The 15,060-nt window shown below is 32.6% G+C and overlaps 1 protein-coding gene across 1 annotated transcript in view; it reads left to right on the forward strand.

Moving 5' to 3' along the window:
- Positions 1-15,060, forward strand: part of WRN (Werner syndrome, RecQ helicase-like) — a 136,589-nt gene that overhangs the window by 68,724 nt on the left and 52,805 nt on the right. The window contains exons 17-19 of the mRNA XM_008585463.1: positions 1,292-1,479; positions 5,499-5,673; positions 13,363-13,544. Of these exons, the coding sequence (XP_008583685.1) occupies positions 1,292-1,479; positions 5,499-5,673; positions 13,363-13,544 (545 nt within the window). The remainder of the gene's footprint in view (positions 1-1,291; positions 1,480-5,498; positions 5,674-13,362; positions 13,545-15,060) is intronic.

The following is a 15,060-nucleotide window of genomic DNA, read 5'->3' on the forward strand; positions in this document are numbered from 1 at the left end:
AGTCTGACAGTAAGCTACAAATCAATGAAACCAATTTTGGGGTTACATTTTAAAATAGTTCCACAGAACTTAAGGATAAAGAATGCAAAAATAACAATTACCTGATTGTGTTGCTTATGAATTAATTTTTTCCATTTGAAAAAACTTCTCCTGAACTTAATTGATTTTTTACATGAGTTTTGGGATAATTTTTAATTCAGCAAAGCTATATTGATTTTAAAAGTAGTTTATAATTTTTAATGAATTGTATCTTGTTTTAATTTTGAATCAAACTCTGTTCTTTGCAAATTGGCAAATTGCATATCAATTTTCACTTACATACAAGTTAATTGCTTAAACTGGTTTGTGAGGTAGATGCAATGTATCTGAAGAGGTATTTTATGAGGGTATTATTTTCTGTATCTGTAATGGGACAAAATGAGCATTTTAAAGAAAGGTTGGATTCTTGGTAATAGAACAGCTAATGATTCAGGAATAACTTTAAGACTTAGTTCATTTTTTATGTTTATGAAATAATAGCATAGTTGAGTACAAATCTAGTTTTTTGGGGGCATGTTTTTATCTTACCTAAGAATATCTGAAAGATTACATGTTCATGTTTTTCCTGATACCTGCTGTGCCTCCTTCTTTGGCCGCTAATTCAGCCAAAAAGTCTTTGTTAGACTGAAAATAGAACATGACTTGACTGCTCAAGGAATCAATTAATAATACATGTTTCATTTTATACATATTTCTTATATATAGTATGCCATTGACTAACATATTAAAACTGGAGAGAAGGTATTCAGGTCATTGGGAGCTTTGCTTCTAGATCTGAGGCCATAAACCAATATATTTAATATAGGAGACCAAAAAAAAAAAAAAAGACTCATTGTCTTATATAGTTAGATTTTCAGTGAATTGAAGGCTTTATAATTTTTGAATTATAGATCAATCAAAAATATACCCTTTGGTTACATCACCACTATTACAAGTATAATAAATGTTAAAAATAATACATGGATAGATAGTAAGTAGGCTTAATTTAATAGGGCAAGGGGCATCACACTGGGAAACCTTACAGATTTAGTGTTTTATTTAAATGATTTCTGATTTTTAAAAAGTAAACATTAAGAAGGCTGAGAAGCAAGTAGGAAGTTTTTTTCTTTTTTTAAAAAGAGTACTTTTAAAGTTGCATTTTTGACACTGTACCTCCTGTAGTTGTCTTAATAGTCTCTTTGTAAGACGGCAGTAGAAGTATTGGCAAATAATAAGCTCTGTCCTTTTTGAAAATCGATTTCACTTCATTCAGGTTCCAATTGTTGCACTCACTGCTACTGCAAGTTCTTCAATCCGGGAAGATATTGTACATTGCTTAAAGCTGAAGAATCCTCAGATTACCTGTACTAGTTTTGATCGACCAAACCTGTATTTAGATGTTGGACGAAAAGCAGGGAATATACTTCAGGATCTGAAGCAATTTCTTGTTGAAAAGACAAGGTAAGGATTTAATGGTTCATGAATTTTGGTAACTACTCACTTAAAGACAGGGATAGGTTCTGAGAAATGCATTGTTAGGCAGTTCCGTTGTTGTGTGAACATTATAGAGTATACTTACATAAACCTAGGTGGTATAGCCTACTACACACTTAAGCTATATGATATAGCATTATAATCTAAGGGACCACCATATATATGTGGTTTGTTGACCGAAATGTCATTATGCGGCACGTGACTGTACTGCCTTCTTAAAAAATTTATTTTCTGTTTCCTCCTACCGCATATTTAATATATTTCAAATCTATATTGCTTTCTTTCAAGTCAAGTGTGGTGTTATATAATCAATTCAGTCAGTAAGGAAAATGTCTATTTTTGAAGGCAGAAACTATTTCTTGTAATATTTTTATACTCCATACTGTTGCATATACTCTAAATAATTGACAAGTAAACGAACATAAAATGAGTATTTCATCTGAATTCTTTCTAGTTCACTAATTACGTAGCTAACTTCAGTTTTAGGCAGTTGAAACACATTGGAGCCTGTTTGGTGTTCCAAGAACTGTCCTAGGTGCTTTATATAAGTGATCTAGTTTAATCCTTATAACTGCCTAATAAGCTAGATATTATTTTTACTTTACTGATGAAGAAACTGTCTTTAGTACTTTCTTCTGTTTATTTTGTTTAAAGGCATTTTATATATATGCCAAGAAGTATTCCTAAGTCTTATTTCCTTGATATGTCTGCTCAATGAAAAGCTTATAATTTTCATGTTATGAAATGTTTTTTAGTCAGGATACATTAAAAAGTTTCTCCTACTAATACAAACACAAAACAAATCCAGGCAAATAGAGTTTAAAGAGCATCATTAGTGTTTTTCTTTTCCAGAAAGGGATAGTAGAAGAGAAGATTGATCCTGAGTTAAGGAAACCCCGTAGTTATTCTTGAGGACCTTAACCAATAATTTAAATGTAGGATTTGCTACAGGCTTAGTTTTCCTCTATTCAGAATAAAACAAGAATATGATGAATATATTTTCAGTCTTCTGGCCTCTCTATTGGTCTCTTGGAAGTGGTAACTCATTGTGCTTCACGTCCCTCTGTCCTAAAGGAAAAAAGTTCTCTTGTGAGTTGGAGTCTCCACAATCAGATCATATCTACTCTTCTAATCTTTGATCCTTTTCAGTTCATATTATTCTCAACCTCTATGGCACTTTCCTCTTATAATAACCCTCTGATTTTAAAAATATGTAGCCTTTTTTTTGTTTTTGTGACTTTGTGTTCTATTTTTGTGACACTGTTGTCCTCTTAGAATACTAGGGTACTTCAAAAAGTTTGTGGAAAAATAGAATTAAAAAATAACACAAATCTTTTCATGAACTTTTTGAAGTGTCTTATGAAAATATTTCCTTCTCACTATTTCTCATGTTAATTCTGCTAACTATGGTCTTTGTTACTTTTTAGCCCACGCTGTTACAATGTCTCCTAACAGATCTCACTCTCCTCATTGCTCCTTGCTGCATTCTGTACACAGTTTTCAAATTCATCATCTGAAAACACATCCCTAAGTGTTGTAGTACCTTTTTGGAACTTTTTTCCTGTGGAGTAAAGACCAGATTCCTTAACCTAACATTCAGTGCCATCCAAGATCTTGCTGTTTAATATGAATTAGTATTTCTAAAAGCAGATCAAGAAAGATTTTTTTTTACCCATTTTGAATCCTCCAAGAAGAGTTATATTAGCAGGGAACCATTGAGAGTCAGTGATTTCTACAGATCTTAGGTGAATAGAAATTTTCCATTTAATGTGCAGTGAGGTGGAGGGTAATTAAGACTTTAGAGTATGGCCTTTCATTTACATTTTTTTCCCTTCCTTTAATTAAGCCACTTGTTTATCATTGTTTACATTTTTCTGTTCGTTGAGCTAACGTTTTCTTAAACCTTACTTTGTTTCTGTATTCACAAAACATTTAGATTAGATAGATGAGCCTCTCTCACCTGTCAAGTTTAGTGGTTAGATAGATGAACATAGCTTTCTTCCCCCTGAGAAAATTGTTATGAGGAGACAATAGTGTTTAGTAAATAACTTGACAAAGTAATGACTCTTTTGTAATAGGAATTTTTATTCTTGTTGATTTATCTGTTATGTAAGTTCAAGTTTTTACATATCTTCTACCTTTTTTTAATTTTAAAAGTGATATATAGTAAATATCAATTTGAACAATACAGGTGCATATAAATTGAAAAGTACTTCAATTTTCCAATCCTATTCCTCAGTTATAATCACAGTTGATATTTTGGTATTTAACTGTATTTTTTCTCTGACTGTTTACTGTGCAGATGTACACTCCCAGTTTTTTGTAGTTGTTGTTAAGTTCATGTAAAAATAGTTTCATACTATATCCATTTTTTTCTGTGATTTTCTTCTTTCATTTAAAGTATGTTTGCTATCATTCCATATATTGTATTTTCTTATATTAGGGCCTTAATATATAGGATATTACAATATCCAGACTTTGGTGAGCAGTTTTGTCTTCTTTGTAAACATGTTTTTAAAATAGAATTTTTGTACACTAAAAGAAAGGATTTGTATTTGTCTCACTCCATTAAGTTGTTTACTGTGAATTTTTGATATGGGAGCCCATTTGGTTACTTGCAAAAATTACTTTGAGTAGATTATATAGTAAGACTCTTGCAGTGAAATTATTTCTTGATTTTTTTCCTCTGCTTAAGTTTTCAGTGGCTTTTGCCATAGTTCTTCTTAAAGGTTTTATAAACATTGAATTTTTAAAATGTTTGCTTAGTATTCCATAGTATGAATGTGTATAGTGACGAACATTTAGGTTATTTTCACCATTATAATTTGCTGTGAATATTTGTGTACATGTACCTTTTGGCAGATATATAAGTATTTTTGTAAAATAGTATCCTAAAATTGAAATTGGATGAAAGGGCATATGCATTTAAAATTAAATAAAATAACTTTTCTTAAATAGTACAGTCTTTTTTTTTTTTTTTCTTTTCCTTTTTGTCTTTTTTCGTGTCCGGCAACGGATTGCAACCCTCAGTGTCGCGCCTGTACCGGACCGGGACCGGCAACGGGATCGCAAACCTCGGTGATACGCCCGCACCTCGCTCAGCCAGTGAGCGGGAACCGGTCTGTATGTGGGATCTGAACCCTCGGCGGGAGCACCGCCACGCTCCCAAGCGGTGCACTGTAGCAGTGCGCCACCGGGCCGGCCCTGAAATAGTACAGTCTTTTTATATTAAGTCAGCTTAAATGAATGTATTTATGTAAATTAATATATTGAGGCATTAAATAAATGTTCATCATTGTTTACACTTTTAATAAATAAGTGCAAATTTCTATGATAGACATTCTAATAGATTTTTTTTTTCTGTAATATTTGCAGTTTCAAGATTCCCAGTAAATGCTTTGAATTATAAAAGCAATCTTTCAGTATTACAGGAAAACCTTTTTAGTAAACAGATATGCAAACTCAACTTTATGATCATGAGAGAGAATAAGAATATAACAAATGTTATACATATTCCTATGTAAATATAAGAGTACTTCAAAAAGTTTATGGAAAAATAGAATTAAAAAATAATACAAATCTTTCCATTAACTTTTTGAAGTACTCTTGTATTTACTAACATCTCTTATGTAAATTGAGACTAATTGTTAATCTGGTGCTTTGAATTCTTAAAAGTATTTGTATTAATAGTTTATACATTTTTTATCAAGGTTTCTGGTAAAACAGATAAACTTGTTTCTGGTTTTAACTCAAGTTTGAGCGGAAAGTCAAAGGTTTTTGGGGCTTAACAATTTATTTCCATATTTGATGCTCCATAATGTTTTAGATTTTTATGCAGTTAAATATGTCATTGTTTTTCATATGCTTTTTCTCTTTAATCTTTTACTTAGAAAGTAGAAAGGAAAAGTTAAATTATATAAAATTCAAACTGGTCTGAAGCATTTATATAATATATGTGTTTGTTTTTTTGTCTTCTTTTTCTTTAGTTCTGATTGGGAATTTGAAGGTCCGACTATCATCTATTGTCCTTCCAGAAAAATGACAGAACAAGTTACAGCTGAACTTAGGAAACTGAATGTAGCCTGTGAAACATACCATGCAGGCATGAGTTTTAACAAAAGGAAACAGACTCATCATAGGTTCATGAGAGATGAAATTCAGGTGTGATGATTGATCATCAATACTCTCTATTCCCCATAGAAGAAATAGATATTTCTCGAATATTTATTTACTATATTTTATTGAATACTTTCTAAAGCAGTTCCTCTGATAAAGGGAATCAGCATATTCCCATTATCAATATGGGAGATAGGTATGTGAATAAACTGTTGCAGACTAGTATAAATAATAGCTTCTACNTATATATATGCCAAGAAGTATTCCTAAGTCTTATTTCCTTGATATGTCTGCTCAATGAAAAGCTTATAATTTTCATGTTATGAAATGTTTTTTAGTCAGGATACATTAAAAAGTTTCTCCTACTAATACAAACACAAAACAAATCCAGGCAAATAGAGTTTAAAGAGCATCATTAGTGTTTTTCTTTTCCAGAAAGGGATAGTAGAAGAGAAGATTGATCCTGAGTTAAGGAAACCCCGTAGTTATTCTTGAGGACCTTAACCAATAATTTAAATGTAGGATTTGCTACAGGCTTAGTTTTCCTCTATTCAGAATAAAACAAGAATATGATGAATATATTTTCAGTCTTCTGGCCTCTCTATTGGTCTCTTGGAAGTGGTAACTCATTGTGCTTCACGTCCCTCTGTCCTAAAGGAAAAAAGTTCTCTTGTGAGTTGGAGTCTCCACAATCAGATCATATCTACTCTTCTAATCTTTGATCCTTTTCAGTTCATATTATTCTCAACCTCTATGGCACTTTCCTCTTATAATAACCCTCTGATTTTAAAAATATGTAGCCTTTTTTTTGTTTTTGTGACTTTGTGTTCTATTTTTGTGACACTGTTGTCCTCTTAGAATACTAGGGTACTTCAAAAAGTTTGTGGAAAAATAGAATTAAAAAATAACACAAATCTTTTCATGAACTTTTTGAAGTGTCTTATGAAAATATTTCCTTCTCACTATTTCTCATGTTAATTCTGCTAACTATGGTCTTTGTTACTTTTTAGCCCACGCTGTTACAATGTCTCCTAACAGATCTCACTCTCCTCATTGCTCCTTGCTGCATTCTGTACACAGTTTTCAAATTCATCATCTGAAAACACATCCCTAAGTGTTGTAGTACCTTTTTGGAACTTTTTTCCTGTGGAGTAAAGACCAGATTCCTTAACCTAACATTCAGTGCCATCCAAGATCTTGCTGTTTAATATGAATTAGTATTTCTAAAAGCAGATCAAGAAAGATTTTTTTTTACCCATTTTGAATCCTCCAAGAAGAGTTATATTAGCAGGGAACCATTGAGAGTCAGTGATTTCTACAGATCTTAGGTGAATAGAAATTTTCCATTTAATGTGCAGTGAGGTGGAGGGTAATTAAGACTTTAGAGTATGGCCTTTCATTTACATTTTTTTCCCTTCCTTTAATTAAGCCACTTGTTTATCATTGTTTACATTTTTCTGTTCGTTGAGCTAACGTTTTCTTAAACCTTACTTTGTTTCTGTATTCACAAAACATTTAGATTAGATAGATGAGCCTCTCTCACCTGTCAAGTTTAGTGGTTAGATAGATGAACATAGCTTTCTTCCCCCTGAGAAAATTGTTATGAGGAGACAATAGTGTTTAGTAAATAACTTGACAAAGTAATGACTCTTTTGTAATAGGAATTTTTATTCTTGTTGATTTATCTGTTATGTAAGTTCAAGTTTTTACATATCTTCTACCTTTTTTTAATTTTAAAAGTGATATATAGTAAATATCAATTTGAACAATACAGGTGCATATAAATTGAAAAGTACTTCAATTTTCCAATCCTATTCCTCAGTTATAATCACAGTTGATATTTTGGTATTTAACTGTATTTTTTCTCTGACTGTTTACTGTGCAGATGTACACTCCCAGTTTTTTGTAGTTGTTGTTAAGTTCATGTAAAAATAGTTTCATACTATATCCATTTTTTTCTGTGATTTTCTTCTTTCATTTAAAGTATGTTTGCTATCATTCCATATATTGTATTTTCTTATATTAGGGCCTTAATATATAGGATATTACAATATCCAGACTTTGGTGAGCAGTTTTGTCTTCTTTGTAAACATGTTTTTAAAATAGAATTTTTGTACACTAAAAGAAAGGATTTGTATTTGTCTCACTCCATTAAGTTGTTTACTGTGAATTTTTGATATGGGAGCCCATTTGGTTACTTGCAAAAATTACTTTGAGTAGATTATATAGTAAGACTCTTGCAGTGAAATTATTTCTTGATTTTTTTCCTCTGCTTAAGTTTTCAGTGGCTTTTGCCATAGTTCTTCTTAAAGGTTTTATAAACATTGAATTTTTAAAATGTTTGCTTAGTATTCCATAGTATGAATGTGTATAGTGACGAACATTTAGGTTATTTTCACCATTATAATTTGCTGTGAATATTTGTGTACATGTACCTTTTGGCAGATATATAAGTATTTTTGTAAAATAGTATCCTAAAATTGAAATTGGATGAAAGGGCATATGCATTTAAAATTAAATAAAATAACTTTTCTTAAATAGTACAGTCTTTTTTTTTTTTTTTCTTTTCCTTTTTGTCTTTTTTCGTGTCCGGCAACGGATTGCAACCCTCAGTGTCGCGCCTGTACCGGACCGGGACCGGCAACGGGATCGCAAACCTCGGTGATACGCCCGCACCTCGCTCAGCCAGTGAGCGGGAACCGGTCTGTATGTGGGATCTGAACCCTCGGCGGGAGCACCGCCACGCTCCCAAGCGGTGCACTGTAGCAGTGCGCCACCGGGCCGGCCCTTTTTTTTTTTTTTTTTCCTTTTTGTCTTTTTTCGTGTCCGGCAACGGATTGCAACCCTCAGTGTCGCGCCTGTACCGGACCGGGACCGGCAACGGGATCGCAAACCTCGGTGATACGCCCGCACCTCGCTCAGCCAGTGAGCGGGAACCGGTCTGTATGTGGGATCTGAACCCTCGGCGGGAGCACCGCCACGCTCCCAAGCGGTGCACTGTAGCAGTGCGCCACCGGGCCGGCCCTGAAATAGTACAGTCTTTTTATATTAAGTCAGCTTAAATGAATGTATTTATGTAAATTAATATATTGAGGCATTAAATAAATGTTCATCATTGTTTACACTTTTAATAAATAAGTGCAAATTTCTATGATAGACATTCTAATAGATTTTTTTTTTCTGTAATATTTGCAGTTTCAAGATTCCCAGTAAATGCTTTGAATTATAAAAGCAATCTTTCAGTATTACAGGAAAACCTTTTTAGTAAACAGATATGCAAACTCAACTTTATGATCATGAGAGAGAATAAGAATATAACAAATGTTATACATATTCCTATGTAAATATAAGAGTACTTCAAAAAGTTTATGGAAAAATAGAATTAAAAAATAATACAAATCTTTCCATTAACTTTTTGAAGTACTCTTGTATTTACTAACATCTCTTATGTAAATTGAGACTAATTGTTAATCTGGTGCTTTGAATTCTTAAAAGTATTTGTATTAATAGTTTATACATTTTTTATCAAGGTTTCTGGTAAAACAGATAAACTTGTTTCTGGTTTTAACTCAAGTTTGAGCGGAAAGTCAAAGGTTTTTGGGGCTTAACAATTTATTTCCATATTTGATGCTCCATAATGTTTTAGATTTTTATGCAGTTAAATATGTCATTGTTTTTCATATGCTTTTTCTCTTTAATCTTTTACTTAGAAAGTAGAAAGGAAAAGTTAAATTATATAAAATTCAAACTGGTCTGAAGCATTTATATAATATATGTGTTTGTTTTTTTGTCTTCTTTTTCTTTAGTTCTGATTGGGAATTTGAAGGTCCGACTATCATCTATTGTCCTTCCAGAAAAATGACAGAACAAGTTACAGCTGAACTTAGGAAACTGAATGTAGCCTGTGAAACATACCATGCAGGCATGAGTTTTAACAAAAGGAAACAGACTCATCATAGGTTCATGAGAGATGAAATTCAGGTGTGATGATTGATCATCAATACTCTCTATTCCCCATAGAAGAAATAGATATTTCTCGAATATTTATTTACTATATTTTATTGAATACTTTCTAAAGCAGTTCCTCTGATAAAGGGAATCAGCATATTCCCATTATCAATATGGGAGATAGGTATGTGAATAAACTGTTGCAGACTAGTATAAATAATAGCTTCTACGTTCCTCTGATAAAGGGAATCAGCATATTCCCATTATCAATATGGGAGATAGGTATGTGAATAAACTGTTGCAGACTAGTGCTTAGGTGCACAGAAGAGGGAATTTTAGCTTTCTCAAGGTAGGTTTTGTAGTGGCATGGTCCATCCAGGAAGATGCAATTTGAATAAACTCTGAACATGTGAATATAAGTTTGTCAAGTATCCCAGACCAATAGGGGATGAGGGAAAAGGAATTGGTTATAGAATTCCAGGAATAAGGACTAGAAGGTGCAAAGACACTGATGTGAGAGTACATACTAGGTTCAGAAAATTGTGACTGGTTTTGGAATGGTTGGAGGGAAAGAGTATGGAGTAGGAATGGCACACAGTATGTGTGTATGTATGTATGGAGAAAGAGGCAGGGAGGAAATGTTAGTCACAGGAAAAGAATTGAATGGGTTGGTTGGCCAGGTTACAGATAGCTTTAAAACTAGCAAAGAAGCAGGCTGGACTTGGTGTCATATGCAAATGAAATTTTATCTTATAGATAAGACAGATTTAAAGTAGTATAATTCTGATTGAAGTTGATGTGAGGGAAAAGAGGGTCTAAGATCCTTCCAGTTTCTAAGACAGTGCCTGTAGGTGTCTTATAATACATAGAGTGCCGTGGAATAGAGTTTGAAAACCATCATGATGGACTGCTGCATGTTTCTGAGTGAGATAATAGTGTAGAAACATTAGACTGGCAACACTATGTAGGATTGATTTGAAAGGGAGAAACTGAAGAAGGGTGTCAGTGAAGGTGTTGTGAAGTACTGCCGCTGAGATTCATGTCGTGATTGACCTAATTCAGTGGGTGTCATAGAAAATATTTGAGAGGATTTAAATTCAAGTCAAGTGAGTAGGTTTAAATCAAGAACTTTACACTTCAACATTATATCCACACTCTGTCACTATAAGCCTGTGGAATAGCCCTCATCTCAAGATAACAGACGAATTTAACTTCAGCTGTGGCATTTTCTTACCAATAGGGTCATTGTTTCCTTTCTATCCAGCCCTCGCTATGATATATAGTTGTTATCCACTCCAAGCCAACATTATTCAAGCAGCTTATCTGTTAAGTATGGTTAGTACATACTATCTGTAAAGCTCACTATGCCTAATCATACTGTAATGCATATCTGCCTGAAAGCATCTAGTCTCTTTTTTCCCCTTCTTTCCAGAGATACGAACAGCTATTACAACTGTTTAGATTATAGGTTTAATCCAAATACTTGAATGTTTATATTTTTATTCTGTTTCCTCAGTGGCTTGAAAATTGTCAGATAAAATTTATTAGCTGCTACTTCTGAACCTTAAGCCTGTCTTCAAGCCATTAACTGACCAAAGGTTTCTTCTATCTTGATGTATTAGTAATTATTCATTTAGACTAAAACATCTTCCAAAGACATGAGAGAATATAAATTTTATCCATGTTATGTTATCATGGGAGACATTATTGGATTGCATCTGATTTTCCTGCCAACACATAGCTTCATTAAAATGTTAATGTTCTGAAATATGGTTTAAAAAGCTTCATAGTGACCATTAATTATATGTAATTTCTAGAAGGGTATATTTATGTATGTGCTACTATATTTTCCCTCTGTTAGGCAGGATGTCAAAAATTTTTATCTTAATTAATATTTATTGATTCACCCAGGCTGACATCACATGTTTTGTTTATCTGACAATTGGCCCAATGTACTTCTTCATTGCCATTGTGAATAATTTAACAGCTTCACATTTGCATTGAAAGTTCTCAAACACTTTCTCAAGATAATTCAAATTCTATATAGAATAGTCTGGTGCTCTTGGAATTGATTACTTGCCATTGAGTATTTATTGAGTGCGTACTGAATGCCTAAATGTTCAGAATTCTAGATGTTTACTTTCCTGTCTTTTTATAGTTGATTTATACTGCAGTGTGGGCCTAAAAGTAGGGCTGATCTCTCTAACTCTTAATATATTGGACTGATTGATGCTTCTAATCTTTGTATTTTCTATTTTATAATTTCAGAAAAAAATACACTTTTCTTTCTAATTATTATAACCAAACCAACCACATTTGGGTGTAGATTTGCGTTTTTAATTTAGTCACTCTTACTTTTAATCCCGACTTTTAGTTTTTGTATCCTTTAGTATTTCATTTGTCATTTCAAGATACTTTGAATTCCTTTCCTTTCTGGAATGAGGTTGTGAATAAATTATTTGATAAAATATCTTTACACCTGAGATTTTATAAGGATGTTTTGAAAATTATGTCTGTAGCATAGGTTGATCTCATTAAAAAATGATATTTTATGATGAAAATTAGAATTATTGTGCTGCTCTTCACTCTTAAATATAACAAAATAGCATAGTCTTATTCAACCAAAGCTTTTACTTACTACTATATTCATTCCTATATTTATTTCTCTCTCACTTTTCTCATACTTCCTTTTACTTGTTCAGCATCTTCCTCCCTCCCTCCCTCTCTTCTTCTCTGTCTTCCTTTTGTATTCCTGGTCCAGCTTAGTGCGCGCGCACACACACACATATGTAATGGCACTTTAATTTTTATCAGTTATGCACATGCTAATAATTCGACCATGTTTATAATGAAAAGCACCAGCCTCCTCTTGCCTTCCCCACTTATATTTCCTTTAGCTGATTCTTTTGGTGTTTATCATTATATTTTGTCATCATTTGCTTTTACTGCTACTCGTTAATTTTTTGTTTATTTATTAGTTTTGGGCATTATCTATTGACTCCCCAATATGAAAGATGAAAGTTTGGCATTCTTTCACATTTTTTACTGCCCTTTTCCTTTCCCTATTGATGCATTTCTAGCTCCCTTTCTTCCTAGTATGTTAATATTATTTTGGTTAGATCAATGTATAGGATTTACACAATTATTACTCTGTAAATGCTTTTTATCTCTAAGCCATGTGGTATATTATGGTTACTTTTCTAGCTTATTTTTGTGTTCTTATTGTTAATACTTTAAAAAAATTTTCTGTGTATTTATCATGAATTTTTCCCTAAAATTTTTCCCAGTCTTATACATCTTACCTCAGTATATTCATACATATTAGGTATTCTACCAATTTTTTTCCTCTTAAAGATACAGAGATAATGCATACATTTTATTCTATCATCTTTAATGAGAAGCTTTCATCTTAGAATGCCAGTCGATACGGACACTCGAAACTCTGCAGTTGATACAGACACTTGAAACTTTATAATACAAAAGTTTCATTCAATACAGTAAATATTTTAAGAGCCTCTTTTGTGTCTTCTATTACAGATGTTCAGAGAAACTACTTTATTTGCTTTTTATAGACAGTGAACATAAATCCTGTTTTATGATCACCAATCCTTAATATGTAAACTGGGCAGATAATCTTTTAATCTATAATTGATTGGTTGAAATTATATAAAATTCAATTTTATGCCAGGGAATTTAGTTAATAAATTATTCTTGCCAAAAAGTATAAATGTATGGTTTTGGTTCTGCTAAATATGTTTGTCAGACTATGATGTTCTTTATTCTCAGTGTGTCATAGCTACCATAGCTTTTGGAATGGGCATTAATAAAGCTGATATTCGCAAAGTCATTCATTATGGTGCTCCTAAGGAAATGGAATCATATTACCAGGAGATTGGTAGAGCTGGCCGTGATGGACTTCAGAGTTCTTGTCACTTACTCTGGGCTCCAGCAGACATTAACTTAAATAGGTAAAAATTTATTTATTTATTGCTTTCCCTTGCAGATTTCTTTCTTTTCTTATCTTATAAGCTTTGAAAGTATTTGAGACAATGTCCAAAATTTCAAGTAATTTGTAAGTACATTAAAAGCCAAACAAAAACTGAAACAAAACAAAAAAAACAGAGGACATCTAAGAAGAGCATTTGTTTCCTTGGTTAGTTCCTTGAGAGCATGCCAGCTCTCTTTGACTGTGTGTGAATAATCGTGTTGCACTGTACTCGTACATTAAAAGCCAAACAAAAACTGAAACAAAACAAAAAAAACAGAGGACATCTAAGAAGAACATTTGTTTCCTTGGTTAGTTCCTTGAGAGCATGCCAGCTCTCTTTGACTGTGTGTGAATAATCGTGTTGCACTGTACTCATAGACTGCCATGAAAATATGTTGTGTTCAGTATTTAAATATAGGGAAACCATTCTACTTAAGTATTAAACAAGTATTTTGTTGGCACTTAAGTTCTGTGAGATGTATGTTGGAAAGAAAGACTTCATCTTGCAAAAATTTTAGGGGCATCATTTACCAACTTATTTCTTCATCCATAGGAAAAAAAATCTCAGGAGAAAAACCTATGCATGGTAACTGATGGGGCTGTCAAGAAGAGATGTTTTCAAAATGTACTACCTCCGTGTAGCTGAACAAATTGAGCTGTTGAATAGACAGACCTATTAGCCCATTTTATCAAAATGATGAGATTTTTTTTCCCCATTATTCAACAATTTTTGTTGAGTGCCCACTGTGTTCCAAGAATTGTGCTTTGTGTTGGGGATACAATGGTAAATAAAAGCATACATGGTACCTGCCTTCACAGAACTCACACTGTAATGCGAACGGTAGATCTTAATCAGAGAATCACACAACTATGGATACATAGAGTTCCCTTACTATTCTCCTTTGCATTTGGAAATTTCAATAATCAAATAAAAAGGGGATCATGCAAGCCAGCTTAAAATGACAATTGTGTTAAATGTTATGAAGGAAAGTGTCATTGAATAGTGAGAGTATATAAAGGCATGTGGTGTTTACCAAGTTAAAAAGGTCAGTTAAGGCGTCCTTGCGGAACTAATAGTTAAGTTGAGATCTGAAAGAATAGAGGTTAATTAGGTAAAAATGTTTGGTAAAAATTTTAAGGTCCTCCTTCTAGGAGTAGTAAGTAGCTTTTGCTTTTTAATGTAAAGACAATAAAACCATCCTCTGTACAAAACAATTCTTGTTTTCCTTTTAATGCTAGTGTCTTTGTCAAGCTTCTTATGAACTAATTTAAAATAATTGGGATAGAACACAGCTGTGCATTTTACTATTAAAGTTGGGATATAGCAAATATAAGTTGATACCTGTTAGTTCTGATGTTATTTGTGCATTATGCTAATGGTGCTAAAGACATTAACAGCCTCAATTTTATATTGTGGGTTTGTAGATTCACCAATAGATATAGTCTGTTTATGTAGGTCTTAAAAGATATTTTAAATGGTTATCTCATTGAGATTG

Source organism: Galeopterus variegatus, unplaced genomic scaffold (genome assembly GCF_000696425.1).
Source record: "Galeopterus variegatus unplaced genomic scaffold, G_variegatus-3.0.2 Scaffold3581, whole genome shotgun sequence".
NCBI classification, from domain to species: Eukaryota; Metazoa; Chordata; class Mammalia; order Dermoptera; family Cynocephalidae; genus Galeopterus; species Galeopterus variegatus.